General features: G+C 33.9%; 1 protein-coding gene across 1 annotated transcript in view; it reads left to right on the plus strand.

The window, feature by feature from the left end:
• The window catches only part of LOC150109125 (gamma-tubulin complex component 2-like), a 491,041-nt gene extending 475,926 nt beyond the window's left edge, over positions 1–15,115 (plus strand). The window contains exons 26-27 of the mRNA XM_090405736.1: positions 365–525; positions 12,384–15,115. Coding sequence (XP_090261862.1) covers positions 365–525; positions 12,384–12,456 — 234 coding nt within the window. The 3' untranslated portion in view covers positions 12,457–15,115. The remainder of the gene's footprint in view (positions 1–364; positions 526–12,383) is intronic.
• Positions 15,116–17,762: the final 2,647 nt, after the last annotated feature.

The raw sequence follows: 17,762 nt of genomic DNA on the forward strand, positions 1-17,762 counted from the left end.
AGGTCAGGTGTTAATAATAATAATTATAATTAATTTGCACTTTTCCCACAGTATATTTTGCACTGACAAAAGAAACTAGTAATTAGAAAGAGAAAATTTAAGTTTACACTCATTTAATTAAATAAAAAGAGTAAAAAATAACTAGAAGTATGCAAGGCAGTGTTCAATCCAAAAGTTGTGTTTGTTACCTTATATTCACCCTGTTGAATCCATGGTATTCAACGTGTCTTGAAACCAAGAGCATGTCATAAAAAATCTGTTACTTCTGTTTTATCTGAGAAGAGTTTTTACCCTTAACCTGAAGTACTGTATTTGAATAAATTCATTCAATTTATTCCCAGCCATTTTTGTTTATATTTTATAGGACAAGCAGTCAAGTAAATTTTCAGCAGCTCATGTCAGTTATGAACAAAAGATTACTACATTCCACAGTGAATTCAACTCTCTGTTACTTGAGCTCTTGGAAATGATCTCAGCAAATGGCCACAGCAAATATAGTGCCAAAATGGTTGATATGTTGTATAGGTAAGTGTTTGTACTTTTGAAATAATTATTGGGACAACACTGTATTTCAGAGAAATCTAAAATTGTACACACCTCCTCAGTAATGTGTGGATGGCCTTCCTTTCACTCTGAGAACCATTTCACCTTTCTAGATGTGTGTGTGCAGTCTACCAAAGTTTTTCCATATGCAATTTCTCTTAAACTGCATCATACCACAATAGTATCTGTAATATGATATGGGGATATGTTTTTATGTTGCTCCCACCTACGAAAAGTTTATTTGTAATCCCATAATACATTCATACTATGGGCAGACTAAGGATTTTTTCTATTTTTATGAATTTATATATATAATTTTTTACATCTGGTACATTGTTGTTACATATCAGGAAACAGTACACAGTGTGCCTTAAGTAATGAGGCAACAATTATTATATCATAAAATATATACACGTTTATACAAGAATATTATTTAATTTGCCAAATATTTCAGTCTGAATATTACAGACCATCTTCAGTGGCTACATAGGAATAGTTTTAAAAAACAAGGTGGAATAACATGAACAATTGATCATTCACAAATAGAATGAGCCGTGTGATGTCATATCGCTAAGTATTAAAAGTGTAAACATTTTTTATCAGAGTCATGATTAAATTAAAGATATTAATTCAGAAATCCATGTAATTATCTTAAATAACATTAGACTAATATAGGAAATTTAAAAAAAAAAATTTAATGTATTATCTTGATTAAACTTTCCCAAATTTTTGATACAGATATACAGTCATTACTATTCAAGTTAGGATGTTGAAGTAAGGCCTCCACATTTTCTTTAAATAAACGTTCAAATTTATAGCAACATCTATGTAGGAGGCAAGTCTTGGACCAGAGGATGTTGTGGCTTGTTTCTATTCCATGCTGAGCTAATCCAGAATTCTCAGGTTTGTTGTGTTGAATGGATGATTGATACTCTTGAATTCTTTTTTCTATAGAGCGTCTAGTTTGTCCAAATAGGAAAGATTACAGTTACACGGAACTTGATACACAACAGGTAGAGACATAGTTGAGCGTTTATCTTTAGAAGAAGGAAAATGGGTGGATAATTTGTTAATTGGCTGTTAAATCATATTTCTTCAGAATTCTTGAAATAGGTTCTGAAATCCCGGAAATGTAAAGAATTGGAACTCAACGTATTGAATCTTTACTGTTTTATGTTGGATGTAAGAATCGAAAAGATGTTGTGTACTCTTTTCGGAGAAGCTATTTATAGCGATATGACATCACGCAGCTCTTTCTATTTGTGAATGATCAATTGTTCGTATTCCACCTTGTTTTTTTAAAACTATTCCTATGTAGCCACTGAAGATGGTCTGTAATATTCAGACTGAAATATTTGGCAAATTAAATAATATTCTTGGGGTGTCAAAGCTGTATAACTGAGAGGAGACCTCCACATAGCTTTTAAAGGAATGCAGAGAAACGGCCAGGGCTTCTGACCTAATGTCCATTCCTCACCTTCTCGTGGTGCACCCTGTTGGGTATCTAACTGGATACTGAACGAACGAGGATGGGCTGGCAATTTGGGATTTAGCCAACCAAATTGTATTCTTATTGGCTTAAACCAATATACAAAACAATGGCAACATGACAAAATTTCATGCCGGCTGGGGCGTCGCCCGGTTAAACAAGGCCCCGTTTTTTTGCCAGGGAACCAGGACGAACAGCGAAAAGTCAGCTACTGGAACAAATCTGACAGCACACCCCAACTCAACATTACCAGAGTTAAAGATCGGTACTATCAACATAAGAAGCCTGAATGGCAAAGAAATGGAGCTAGCTGAGGAATTAGATAAGTACCAGATCGACATAATAGGGGTGACTGAAACAAAAAAGACAAAACTGATGAGAGCATTCTGAGCAATAAATACAACATGTTATATTCAGGCGATGCCAATCAAGGAAAACAAGGAGTAGCCATAGTATTCAACACTAAATATGAGGCTAATCTTCCTGAATGGCAAGCAGTCTCAAGTAGAGTGATGTGGGCAAATATCAGAATGGGGAATTGGACAGTGAGACTTATTTGTGCCTATGGTCCCACAGAAGGTTCTGCTAAGGTAGAAGTGGAGGAATTTTTTGATGCTTTAGATCTAAATAGCAGAGTAGGAAATGATTGTTAGACATACAAAAATATTTTGGGAAAATTTGGAGAAAAGAGCAAAGCTAATAATAATGGCAAATACCTGTTGGATTTCTGCTCAGGACGTGGACTGGTTATTACTAACAGTAATAACCAGTCCAACATAAAAATGTGCACAAATTCACATGGAGAGAAGAAGCAAGGAATAAGAAAAGGCTCATTGACTATGTTATTGTTGATAGTGATATTTTCTCCCTGGCAGGACACCAGAATGTACAGAGGATTTGAAATTGGAAGTGATCACTATTTAGTCTTGAGCAGGATAAAATTGAATTTCATATTGAAAAGAATAACATGTAAGAAAGTTTTAAAGCGAATAAAAGTTGAGCAGCCCTCAAATGTGAACTGTAGAGTAAAATACACAAAGATTATTGAAGAAAAAATGAAAGAGTTTGAGAACAAGAACCAAACCTTGGATATTCAGTGGCAAACCTTGAAGAAAACCCTGATTGATTTAGCCAGAGAGACATGTGGTGAGGTTATCTGCAATGATAGAAAAATCAGAACTCCATGGTGGACACAGGAAGTTAAAGAGGCAGTGAAGGAAGAGAAGAAAGCATATCAAAAGTTCCTGGCAAATAAGTCAGCTTTTGCTCTTAGAGAATACAGAAACAAATGTAAGAAAGCTAAACACTGTGTAAAACTAGCTAAACAAAAGTCGTGGGAGGACTTTGGCAAGAACATAGAAAATAAATATCAAGAAGGTGGTAAGATATTCTGGAGGTCGTTGAAGAAGCTTAGAAATGGAGGAAAGAGTGCTGTAAAAGGAATTAGAGATGATAAAGGTGACATGAAAACAGGAGAAAAAAGATATCCATGAAGTATGGAATAATTACTTCGAAAAATTGCTAAATGAAACAAGCAGTGATAGTACAGTGGTAAAAACACTGACCAGGCATAAAGTGAAGAATACATATCCATACTTGAAGTAGAAAATGTCATCAAAGGCTTGAAATGTGGAAAGGCAGCAGAAGTAGATGATATTTGACCAGAAACGCTGAAGTATGGTGGTATAAAAGTCTTACAGTGGCTGCACTGCATAGTTCAGAAGGCCTGGACAGAGGGACGAATTGCTGATGATTGGAGTAGAGCTCTAATAGTACCCATATATAAAAAGGGAAATAAAACTGAATGTGAGAATTACAGAGAGGTATTTCCCTACTGAGTGTTCCTGGCAAGATTTATACCAATATACTTGAGAAATGGTTGAGAAAAATTGTGGAAGAAAAGCTTAGTGAAGAACAAGCTGGATTCAGGCCAAATAGAGGCTGTCAGGATCAGATCTTCACTTTACGATAAATAGTTCAGAAAGCATGGGAATATAACAAAGATCTGCATTTAAGTATTGTCTGGAAAAGGCATATGACAAGGTGCCAAGAGAGAAGCTATTCAATGCACTACAATTATGTGGTGTCAATGTGGCATTATATCAAGCAATACTTAGTCTTTATTTGAGTTGCAAGTCAGCAGTTAGAATTGAAGGAAGTATCCTTCAATTCTAACTGCTGTCATACAGGATGATGGGTTGATGTTAAATCTGGTGTGAGATGAGGATGTATATTATCCCCTCTGTTATTCATTATCTATAGGGATCACATTATGAAGGAAAGTGGTATTAAACATGATATCAGAATTGGAGATGTTAATGTCAGCTCTTCGTTTTATGCGGATGATGTTATACTTCTAAATAAATCTGCTACCAGTTTGCAAGATTCCCTGACTAAATTGAATAACTGTTGTAATAGACATGGTCAGCAATAAAAAGACAAAGACAATGAAAATAATTAGAATTGTTGAAAATGTCAACTGCATTGTGAACGGAGAACCTGCGGAACAAGTAATACATTTCAGCTACTTAGGCATGATTTTTAGTGAAGATGGTAAATTAAATATGGAAATAGACAACAGAATCAACAAATCTGGTATGGTAGGAAGTCAACTGAATAAATTCATATGGAATAAGAGAGAAATTAGTCTGAACACTAAATTAGCTGTTTACAAGACAGTGTTCAAACCAGTTTTAACTTATGGATCTGAGAGCTGGGTTAGAAGTAAAACACTTGACCAAAGACTAGAGACTGCAGATATGAGACTCCTGAGAAAGATTAGAGGCGTGAACAGATGGCATCAATGGCAATATCATATTAAAAACGAGGATATTAGGAAAGAACTTAACATTGTCATCATCCAGGATGCATTAGCAGAGCTAATCTCAGGTGGTGTGGTCACTTAAACAGAATGGGCGAGGAAAGATTAACAAAACAAGTGTTCTCTACCAGGTTAGCAGGAAAATGATACAAAGGTAGACTAAGATATGGGTGGATTGATACGGTACAAAGTGCCTTAGACGATAGAAATATAAGATCTGATAATGTTGGAGCTTTGACAAATAACAGACTGATTTGGAGGAAAATTGTATATAGGAAGTTAGTAATGATGTAAATTTTTCATGTAGTATTATCATATCCTGTACACCCCTTGAGCTACATGTCAGGAATTTGATTATGAATAATATTCTTGTGTAAATGTGTATATATTTTATAATCCTAATGTCACGAGTATTATCAATTATTATATCAAAACAAAAAACTATTTGGAATTGTCAGTCACCTAGATTTAAAATAATCTCCTTCCAACTCCACACAATGTTTATTTCTGTCACAGGTGTTCAAAGACACGGTGGAAGTTCTGAACGGGAACCTCCTTCACTGTTGGGAGTCACACCATGTTCCCTTTCAAAGCATACTTCATTTTTGGAAAGAGGAGAGGAAAAAGTCTGCAGATCCAAATCTGGCGAATAGGAGAGATGTTCGATCACACAAATCGACTTTGACGCCAGAAACTGATTCACAGGTAGTACACAGTATGCGAACACTTTGTTATGCAACAGAAACCAATTGTTGTTGTGGAATAGTTCTTTCCTGACACGTCGCATGCAGGCACAGACATTGCATTACTCCTAAATAATACTGACCATTCACTGTGGTACCCTCATAAACAAATTCATGGTGGATATTTGAGCAACATAAAAAAAAAAAAAAAAAAAAAAAAAAAAAAAACATTGTCTTGACACATGATTTTTTCAACCTGACTTTCTTCTGCCAGGAAAAAGACATTCCATGTTTGATGTTTTGTTTCCAGATCAAACCGCGAAAACACCAACTTTCATCACTGGCGACAATTCTTTGCAATACATCGTGATCTTGATCAACTGCATGAATGAAATTTTGACAAAATTAAAATGGGTGCTCTCTCTATTCGTGTGCAACATATGCAGCACAAACCTTGAACAAATCTTCCTCTTGTACAAATCTCTTTCTAAGAATAATCTGACCATTTCCTTACCTACACCAAGCTATACAATGAGTAGCCTAGTAGTCATTCGCCTGTCATAGATAATCATTTCCCTAGTTTTCACTACATTTTCATTTGTCCATGCAGAAACTGCTCGTCCACAGCATGGTTCATCCTACAGGTACTTCCTCCCTTCTTTAAACATTGTAAACCAGCAGAACACCTGTGCACAGTTCAGACAATCATCACCATAAACTTTTTTTAAGTCTTGGTACACTTCTGCTACAGAAGTGTACCAAGACTTAAAAAACGGTAATTTACATTGCCAAAATAATTCCTTGCACATTCTCATAATACATTGACCAATACTATCTAATCCCATCGCTGTGTTCATGTTAAGGTTCTGCAATGTCCTGAGCACCTCTAGTTCTTCATCCTCTGTTCTGCCATCAATCAATGTTTAGATCCATCATTGTGGTATCACCACATAGAGGGTATATCGTTGAAAAATGATCACTCAGTAAACGCAACTATTTGGTTTGGTTCGGTTCTGTTATCTCCCTATTATCAGCACTTTTTACAGTCATTCCTCCTTTTACTTGCAGCGTAGCAAAATAAATCTTTAGGATTTCTTTTGGCTTCATCAGCTACCTTTCTCTCATAATTAGCTTTGGCCTTCCTTACCATGCAGCTCGCCCTTCTTGTTCGTGCCTTGTACTGCTAATGGGCATGCTGATCACCTTTTTCTTTATACTCGCTCCATAACATTTTGTTTTTCTGCAACTCTTGCTTAATGATGCTGTTTATCCATAATAATCCTATCAGATTTATCTTTCTGACTCTGGGCTCTGATACTGCTTTATTCAAACCCATTGACCACCACCACCTGTGCATTCCCCCCCCCCCCATCTCTTCTCTCCGAATTCTTATGCTATTGCAGTGCTGAAGCTGACTCCTCTACTTGTAATAATCATCTGTATCCCTTAACAGAAATTTTGCATGTCTTGCAATCCTCCATAATCACTTTCCCAAAACAGAGGCAGCATAGCTAAGCTGGTTACTGTTAAGTTCTCTGACTTAAATTATTTAAGGAATTTACAACGTATACTGTTGGTCGATTTGTAGAGCCTCTGTTACTAATGGTTCACGCAAAACGTTACGCAAGTTTGAGTGCAGTTAGTAGTTGGAAGGGATCAATTGTTCTACGCTGTTGGCACACTCTCCTTCGATGATTCTTTGGACTCCCTTGGAGGTGTCAAATAATAATAATGGAATATTAATTAAAAGACACTTTAATAAATACCGCCTATATTTCGCAATGTCACATTGCCATCTTCATGGGAACATACAACAATGACACGTGCACGTTGGCACTACAAAAAGCAAATGAAGCAGAAGAGAGAGAAAACTACTGTTGTTCCTAGGGTCCTAAAGATGCCCTTAGCAGGCTATATTGGGTTGTCTTGGCTATTGGGTTCAAGTTCTCAAGATGCAAGCTTCCCAAATTTGAGGCAGTCTCATGCATCCAAATTTGTTGAGGTTTGGAAAGTTTTTTAGAGCTGATGCTGATTTCATGAACAATCTTTCATATTTAAATTTGCTGTGGTGTATTAACGTTGCTTTCTTCCAACGTATTCTGTGATGGGTATTCAGAGCATGGTCTGCAAGCCCAGAGTGGCTGTACTGGTGAAACCGGATGTAGTCTTTGTGTTCCGAAATCCTGACATTTGCTGTCCTGCCTGTTTGGCCAGAGTAGGACAGTTTACAGCTGCAAGGGACCTGGTATACCCTAGGTAGGTCTAGGGGAAGTGATTGGTCTTTGGTGGAGCAGATAAGGGATGCCAATTTTTTATATGGTTTATAACAAGAGGTCAGGTCATATTTTTTTAAGATTTTTGGTTAACTTTTCAGAGGTGCCCTGGATATAGGGAATGGTGATGGATTTAGTGTAATCTTTGTTATGAAGGGAGGGGGGGGGTAACTGGTTTTAATATTTTTAAGATTTTTTGGTGGGTTGTAGCCATTGGCTAAGAAAGTGTTAAGGATGTGGTTTAGTTCAGTGGTTAGGGCATTGTCATCTGAACAGATTAATTTTGCCCTATTATATAGTGTTTTTATAACCCCATATTGTTGTGGGGGGGATGGAATTGCTGGTGAATGTATTTGCTTTTATGGGTGGGTTTTCTGTAAACATAGAAAACCAAGGATCCATCAGGCTGGCGAGTGATTAGAGTGTCTAGGAAAGGGAGACTGTTGTTTTCCTCTTTTTCCAAGGTGAATTGGATTCTGGGGTGTTGGTTGTTTAAGTGTGTTAAGGAGTGGAGTGTATCTGAGCCATGTGGCCAAATAGCAAACACATCATCAACATAGCGAAGCCAAAGCAGATAAGGGAAGTTGGCCAGAGGTGGGGAGAGTGGTGAGCCCATAGCTGTCCCCCTCTATCTGTTTGTAGAAATTTCCTTTGCCAAATGAAATAGCCTGGGTTCATTATGAACTGAAATAGGGCTGAGATATAGGAAGGAAATTTGGCTTGGATGAGCTCTAAGGTTTCCTTGAGCGGGACATTTGTGAATAGGGAGAGACGTCAAAACTGACTGTTATGTCAGTATGTTGGAGTGAGAGGTTTTCTATACTGGCTTTGAAGTGGGCTGAGTTTTTTATGGGTGATGGTGTATTGCCAGTATAGTGTATGAGTCCTTTGGCTAAATGTTTGGCTAATTTGTATGTGTGGGAATCAATGCCATTCACTATGGGATATAATGGCACATTTTGTTTATGTATTTTTGGAAGTCCATATATTTGGGGGGAGGGGGGGGTATAGAGTTAAATTTGTTTACAAAAGTAAACAAATATCTCAGGACAGATGTCAAAAAAAAAAAAAACATGTAAAGGTGGGAAAAAAAAATACTTTAGTTAGTAGTCAATATCCCACAATGGGTGAGCCAAGTGCTCAATAATCATTCTTAATCCAACAATTTCTTTACAAATCCAGCAATCATACTAGAGCAATTAATGATTACCTTGGTATTTCTTCTAGTTCTGGGTAGTGAACCTTCTCATAATCCATAATACATAGCATCAAACACTTGCAAAAGGATGTGTGCTTTACATTATGGGATACTAAGGCAATTGATGTGAAGTCATCAGCCTCTAAGTAACCTAGTTGTGAAGATACTTCATGCACAAACTTTATTTGCTGCACTTGGATAAAAGATTAAACAAGAATATAATTTCTTGCTGAGTTTAATTTAATTTGTAATCGAGTGGAAAAACTTTCTATATTTGAGTTCCAAGTATTGTGGTATATGTTCTATTTTAAACTACATTGGGAAAATTTGTAACTTTTTGAGATATGAAGCTGTCTTGAATTTTTTTTTTTTTTTTTTTTTTAAGAAATAATTTCACTAACACCTTTTATTCCCTAAAGGGAATAGTCAAGGCCATTTAGCTCTGACTTATGAGGGAGGTCAATGTCCAACTTCAGTCAATCATAGATTGCTGGCCCAAGTTGCAAATGATTTTAATTGGCATCCAAGGAGGGGTGGCAGTTGTCTGCCATACTTCTCCTTGGATGCCAATTAAATGTTTCATGGGTTCATAACCAAATATACATTACTGACTGAAATGTTGTGATTTCAGCAGTTGATTTCTTGAGTTGCAGTAGGCAAACCCTACCTTACTATACCAGAGACCAACTAACTTGGGAACAGTTTGAAGAGGTGCTTAGAAAAAAGTTCTTTTAGTTGGGGACTAGATCTGAACTTAGTCTTTCTTTGGATGGCCTGCTACTATGGATGCAAATCAAATATCATTTCCACAGGATTACACAGACCCCCTTTTTAAGATGTATTATTGCTTTTTAAGTTCCCACTAGTTCATAATTTTAAATTTAACCTACATGTAACTAACTGCATATAATAGAGTTTCATTGTTCCTGCACATTTTTGGTTTATGTTCAAATTTCAGTTCCTTTCCACTTAAAGATGTTTTGTGAGACATAAAATGAAATATTTATAATTTTAATTTACTAAAGTTGTATCATAGTTTACGTGATACTTAGATTGATAAGTTGTAAAAGTTAATGTTTATATTGTGCAGTGTGGTGTGTGTGTGGTAATTTATAGAAGACTATGAATGTAGAAAATACCTGTAGAAAGAAGTGACAGCAACAGTTATGTGGAGGAAATGCAGTTGCTCATGCTCTAATGGTGAAGTGAATGTTGTTGCGTGTTTAGTGGAGCACTAAATTATGAATATGTCATCTACATACATTGGAATGTCTTTCACTTTAAGGGCCAGAATATTCTCTCACAATATTCCATATAAAAATGTGTAATGACAGTGAAGGATATTGTGGAGAGCCTATTGGGTAACCTCTTTCTGTAGGTAGTTTATTGTCCAAACGCAGTAGCAAGATGAAATGATGTGAAAAACCAAAAAATGAAAATGTTTTTTTCACATCATTTTATATGAAAATATTCATTTTAACTTCAACAATATGAATATTGTTGAAGTTAAAGTTGAGCATGACATCTTGAATTTTTTTAATGAAGTGCTGATGATTGTGAATATATGGGAGAGGAAAGTCTATTATGCTCCTTGAGAGTTGTGTCACTAATTTCTTGTCTCAATCCATTCTGTGCTGGCCTCAGATGTTATTTTTGTGAATCGAGTATGCTTTCACTTCTTTAGAGTTGGGCATAATGCAAAAGATTTTTAACTATTTTATTTGAATAAGTTTTAAGTACATTGTCATTGTTCTTGATTCCATTAAAGTATGTTAAAATCGATAATAATCAGAATTGGTCTCTATAGATTCCTTGTTATGACACCTGTGCATAAACTGTTACTTTGTAGATTTTTTTCTTTACTTTCTTTATAAAAAGTTTAATATATTATTACTATTGGATGTAAATCCCCTTGGAATCTGAAGAATCATTGCAGGAGACCCACAGTATCAACACAATATGTGTCATACCTCTCCTTGACTGGAGAGGTATGACATATTGACTGACAGAGCAATCACAAATACTGTAGCAACCTATTCCACTCATTCACTCTCCAAGCAAAAAATCTAGTCCTCATACACTTGATAACCATGCTCTTACTCAGTATCCCTTTATGACCCCTTGTTCTGTCTCTCTAGCCCAGCACTGATATTTCCTCTACATCATTTCTATAAAACCTTTCTAATAACTTAAATGTTTCTATCATATCTCCTCTTTTCTGCATATTCACCAAATTTTTTGCCACTCACAATTCCTCAATCTATCATCTTATGGAGCATGCTGAGCACTTATCTTGTTCACTTGTCTCTGGATCCTCTTTATCACTTTCTCATCCTGAAGAAACCCAAATAACAGAATATAAACATGGTATTCAAGATGTGGTGTATCAGGGTTTTATAAAAAAGAATGATAACTTATCTCTTCTTGTTAGTGTGTTTTTCAATAACCAAGCAATCCTATGAGTGATCTACCTTGGCCACTTTTGTAATATATCCACTGCATTTCAACTCCCTATCCACCAATACCCTCAAATTCTTAGATTATTAATTTACTTATAATCTTGTTCATCCCAAAATTGCATAATGTGGCACTTTTCCACATTAAACTGCCATTCATTATTTTTTTTTCTACTCTCAGCCTATTTAAATCACCCTCAAAGTTCTATATATTGCTTTTTTTTACATTACCCAGTTTTGATCAGCCAACTGAATATTTCTCTTCAAATCATTTCTTATATCTGATCCAAGCACAGAGCTTTGCAGTACACTGCTAGTCACCTGCTTTCTCCTGAATTCTGCTCTTCCATATACTACTCTTTATCTGTCCATCATCCATCCTTATCTATATCATGAGCTTCATATCCATCCCCATTTTTTCCAATTTGCATAAGAGTTCCATGTGGTATCCTATCAAATACCCTTGTAAAATCCAGCAGTATCATTTTGTCATCATTCTGTTTATCCAATTCAGCTCTGAAGCCACTGGTGGAGAATGAATTTCCTCCCCTTCAGTCTCCAAAAGTTAGATAGTGCTAAAACAGTTTGCCTACTCCATGTGGAGAATAAAAGGTATTAGCAGATTTTTTATTTTTTTTAACTATCTAATGGGGTCAACTGGAATTGAAATTATTGATAAGAGCCATTGATAAAGTATATGTTACAAATTTTTAATAGTAAATACTTATCTATTTTCTTATTTTATGAAGTACATTTATTAAATAAATTACCAGTAAAGTGCACTGAATCTGGATGCTTTTACTTCCTCTTGACTTATGTGAAAAATAGTGTATGTTATTTATGGTCATGTTGTTTCTTTGAATATTACTGTATTTTAAATGCCCATCTAAAATTTTTGATATATACATTTATGTTTGTAGGTTGGACTTCAATGGATTTTATTCTAAAAAAGGTTCTAAGAAAGAAGATCTTGTTGAAATTTCTAGTGGATAATATACTGCAGTTTTGTTATTTCTCTCTTTATCCTGTTTGCATTGAATGTGTTATACAAGTATATTAAATGAGTTGTAAATTTTTTTTTTAACTTGATTCATCAAAGATATCTCTATATAACTGTTGCTAGTCTTCCCTGTTGTAATTTATATCATTTCACTTTTGTTGAAAATACTTCACAAAATGAAAATAATAATGAAGAAAAGAATGTTTAAGGTAAATAAAATAGAAATTGGAATATTTTATGATTTTTCTTGAAATTTGCATTAAATTTATATTAATAAAATACTTCAAACATTTACAAATCATAATAAATTTAGTTTAATCCTCAAATCATATGTACAGTTCAAGTTACCACTTAAAGTAGTCATCTGATAATGTTTATATTATAAAAATCTGTCACCTCTGTATAACTCTTTTCACATTCAATTTTTTATGCATTTATATTAGGGAAATATTTGTTTATGGAGAATCCATTTTAAACCCTAAATTTCAGAGAGAGTGAGTGAAATCAGAAATTGCTTTAAGTAATCTTTAAGTATAGAAATAATGCATATAATCTAAACTTTAAACATTCGTAATGAATGTTGATGTAGCAGACATTTGATTGTTTTAGATTAACATTTGTTAATCTGTACATTTTTATTACATAGTATATCTGTACAGTTATTATTGCATAGATAAATTCTATATGCTAAATATAGAATTCATTGAACTTAAATGGTATCCAGGATAAATGAAACACCTGTAAAGAATTCACTTAATTCTGTTGTAATTGCTATGGTGATACTCCAGAAATATATTTCAACCCAAAAATTAAAAATACTTGTTACTATTTCAGCTGATTCATCAGCAGTACTAAAGACAGCATTTAAAAAATATTTCAGCATGCTTTTTTAATATTTTGTTTATTTTTAAATCATCAGCTCTTGATATATCCTCAAGGAATATATAGAATATTAAGATAGTATAAGCTTGCATTATCAATATGGAACAAAATTACTGCTGAGAATTGCTACTATTTGTCAGGTCTAGTGTCTCTTTTTTCCCTCCTTCTCCTCTTCATTTTAACTGACCATATCACCTTAATTAGCTCTTCTAATGCATTCATAAATGTTAATAATGCAAAGTTCCTTTCTGATATCATTGTTAATATGATTCTGCCATTGATTCCATCTGCTCATTCTAATTTATCTCAGAACTTTCATATCTGTGGTCTCTAGTGTTTCATTTCTAAAATTATTTCAAAATTGATTCAAGCACTTATGTATTGCAAGTTTGGTATTTGGACTAATTTCTCTTTTATTATATATAAAGTTCTTCAGCTGGCTTTCCACCATACCAGTGTTGCTTATTCTTGCTATTTAATTTACTGTCTTCACTCATAATTATACCTAAATACCTTTAATATTTTACTTGTATTATATGTTATCTGTGAGGTTGATGTTTTACATGTTTTCCTACCTGTTTTCATAGGTTGTCTTTATATTTCTGATTATCATATCAAATTTGTTATAGCAATTATTCAGTTCAGCTCAAAGTCCTGAAGATCCTGTGGTGAATTTATTTATTATTATATAATTATTATTACGTGACACTTCCAAGGAGTCCAAAGACTCATTGAGAGGAGGCATCTACTCTACAACTCTCCGTCTCCACCACTTAATCCACCAACTACAGCAAACCAGAACTGCCACTACATCATCATCAACACCATCTACTGCCCACCATCACCACTATTATTTTTTGTATGTAAATTGCATGTGTTCTCAATGCTGATTTGTCTGCATAAATTTATTATATAATATTATATTTATATAGATTATCTGCATAAAGAAGAAAGTTTAATTTAGTATTTCTAATTTTGATTTCACGCCACTCTCTCCTTCATAATGTGATCCCATATAAATGACAATTGATAATGAAGATAGTGTATACCTTGTTTTATGCTTGATTTTAATACTAAACCATTATCTTGATTGTAATTACTGACCTGCACTTTAAATATAAACTGTATAGTACTCTGCATAATGTCGTATTTATGTCATATAATTATAATGTTTAATGCTTTGAACAGCTTTTTATCTTTTTATCTTTTCCAAATCTACAAAACTTAAATGCTGATCCTTGTTATTTGGTCTAAATCCAGCATGTTCTTCCACAATTTTCTTAGTCTCTTCTAGAAGTATGCTTGCATAAATCTTACCTGGAAACACTCTGTAGAAAATTCATCTGTAATTCTCATGTTGTTTTATTCCCTTTATTGTAAATGGACACTATGGAGCCTGTATTTCAATCAACCAGAATTCAACCTTCTGATCAGACTTTCTAAATTTTGCTGTGTTAGGCTCTATAAACTTTTTTGCTTGCATATTGGATAATCATTCTGTCCTTCCACATTTCAGAAATTTTTCCAATGGAAATTTTCTATCTTAACTATGGTTACTTCATTATATATTTATTAATTTTTAATAAGTACATGTTGTATCCAGACAAAATGAGCTAAAGCATATGCCAGTTATCATCATTTTATTATGTGACAACAGAGTTCCTGTACAAAACATATCATGTACTCATTATTCAGTAAACATTGAGTCAGTCTCATTACTGCAATACATTGTTATAATGTTTAAAATCCATAAAGTCAACAATTCCAGTATGTTTTGTTTTGTTTTTATTAATATTACAGAATTAATTTAGTAAATACAACACAAAGAAAACACATTTCATTCATCTAAGAATGATAAGTTAGTAGTTTCATACAAGAAAAGTAGCTTGCAGATTTAAATTAGAAGTTTAAAAAAAAAATTGTTTTGCTAGTAATGAGGTTGAGGTTAACTATGCATATTGCAACCAAATAGAGACAATTATAAATAGCTCTCTCTGTTACTCTTGCTGAAATTAATTTATTATTAGATATTAAGATTTTTTTTATAAGCACTTTAGTGATTGATCTTGAACTATTTTCGGTGAATTTTAGCTTCCAGTCTAGGACATTTAACAAATCAGTTAGTGATGCTTTTGAGATTGTTTCATGTTTATTGACATCTCTTTGTTATAAATATTTACACTGTTCAGTCAGAAAAGTTGTATGGCCTTCTGTGAGAAACCATAAGCAATATGTTGATCCAAACTTTGAGAAATAGTGAGAAAATAATTTCAGATTTTATAGGAGATATTAGTTTAAAAACTGAATAAAATTTACATTTTGAGACTACACTATTGCCAGCCTTATTGGCTGAGTGGTAGTGAATTTCACTTTTCAACAAAGAGGTCTCAGTCTCCTCTGCTAATCTTCTTTCGTCATATTCTATCCTTCTCCTTTCCCCAAAAATTCCTATCTTTCACCTTCTTCCCAAAGAATCCACAGCCCACCCTTGAAACCCAGGTTTTAAATTCGCATACCTTTGTCTTACCTGCAATTCTACCACACCTCTCTCTCTCTCTCTCTCTCTCTCCACATTTCCAAACCAAACCCCCCCCATCCTTTCAATCATACAGCAGTAATATAAATGTTTATCGCTATATGCCGAATTCCACTCAATAAGAAGAGAACCAGTAACATCCTACAAAGGTATGTCGAAAAGTATTCATTCCTTATATTTTTCATGTATCTAAAACATCAGTAATGCCCAAAAAATTGAGTAAAAAGTCAATGATATCATAAAAGGGATACTCCTAAAGAAAAAATAGGCAAAATAGCCATCAAAATTAATATTTATTTAGAGAAATAACATGGAAAATTTTCCAGAAATAATATCTATAATAACTTGTTTAAGCATGTGTTAAGGTTTTGCTTCATATTTTAAAAATAGGATATTAAAAAAATTAGAAGCGAAGAGGTTTAGCAATGTTATTTAAAATAGGTCTAGTATTTTTAGAAGAATACTAGCAAAAAAAAAAAAAATACAGTAGAAACTTAATAGAAATGAATATTTGTATTAAAGTTTTAAGGTTCTTCTGTAACATTTTAACCTCTGAAATAAGTGACTTTGAAAATGGATTTTCAAACCAAGATTTGAAAAGACTATAGCAGAAAGAATAGTCTTAGCATATGTGAAAAATAATAAATATAACCTTCTGTAACCATGAAATAAAAATATAGAAATTAACATTAATAACAAATGCAAATTCATTATTAATAAATGTTAATTTCTATATTTTTAATTCATGGCATTTGCTGCTGAAAAATTATGCTAATGTAAATGCAGTAATCTGTCAGTTATCTAGTCTGGAAAATCAGTTTCCTGGCCTGTTAATTGAATGTACAGTGTATACATTCCAAGTTACAATACAGTTCCATGACATTCTAACCCATTCAAAGATCTCTAAGCTGGGGTTATTTGAGGACCTGATTAATGGTTAAATACATCATTTGATTCAGAAAGTTGTTCTTTTACAGTAATCAAATCATTCACAGATGCACCTCCCATCTTTTAGAATCAACTTCCAAGGAAGCCTCTTGTCCTTTCACCACCCTCCATAAAATGAAAAATTCCATCTATTGATATTTTGTATCACCCTTTCAGAAGTTTGTCTCAGTCCGTATTTCACAATCCTAATATCATTTTTATTACACTCCTTTGCACTGTATCTACTGTATCAGAATCACCATGGAAATCAGGAAACCAGACAAGAGTCCAAGCAAGATCTTATCAAAGCTTGTAAAGAGGCAAAATGACTTCCTTATCTTTTGAGTTGTATTTGCAATCTTTGCTATAATGGTCCTTGAAATTGAACTTCCTGTATACTGAAACTCCAAGATTACTCGCTTGATCACTCTCTTCTAGTATAATTCTACCAATGTAATATGACATTGGATCAATACAACATAATCTGTATTCTTATGTTTATTTTATTGGGTATCTAATCGCACCAAAGTGCATAACTTTACATTCTAACATTGAACTGATAATCATTTTCACATGCCCACAATTCTAGCTTATTCAAATTGTTCTGCAGGTACTGCATATCAGCTTCATTCCTGATCACCCTGACTCTTTGTGCATCATCAGAAAATAGCTGTTGATTTTGTTTCATGTTGAATCTTTCCAATGTCATTCATGTATAGATTGATTAACAATGGGCCAAGGACTTATCCTTGCGGTATACCTCTAGTTATTTTAAATCCTGCAGACTCACATCCCCCATATACCACTTTTTGATATGTCCGTCATCCATCCTCTTATCCACACTAATATTTTATAATCCAATTCCATATTCTCCAATTTATGTAACAGTCTTCCATGCTGTATTCTGTTAAAAGGCTTAGCAAAATCCAAAAGGGTCATGGTGTATCCATTTCC

This window comes from Typopeltis vanoorti, chromosome 2, assembly GCF_054136105.1.
Source record: "Typopeltis vanoorti isolate ZY-2024b chromosome 2, IOZ_Tvanoo_1.0, whole genome shotgun sequence".
NCBI lineage: Eukaryota > Metazoa > Arthropoda > Arachnida > Uropygi > Thelyphonidae > Typopeltis > Typopeltis vanoorti.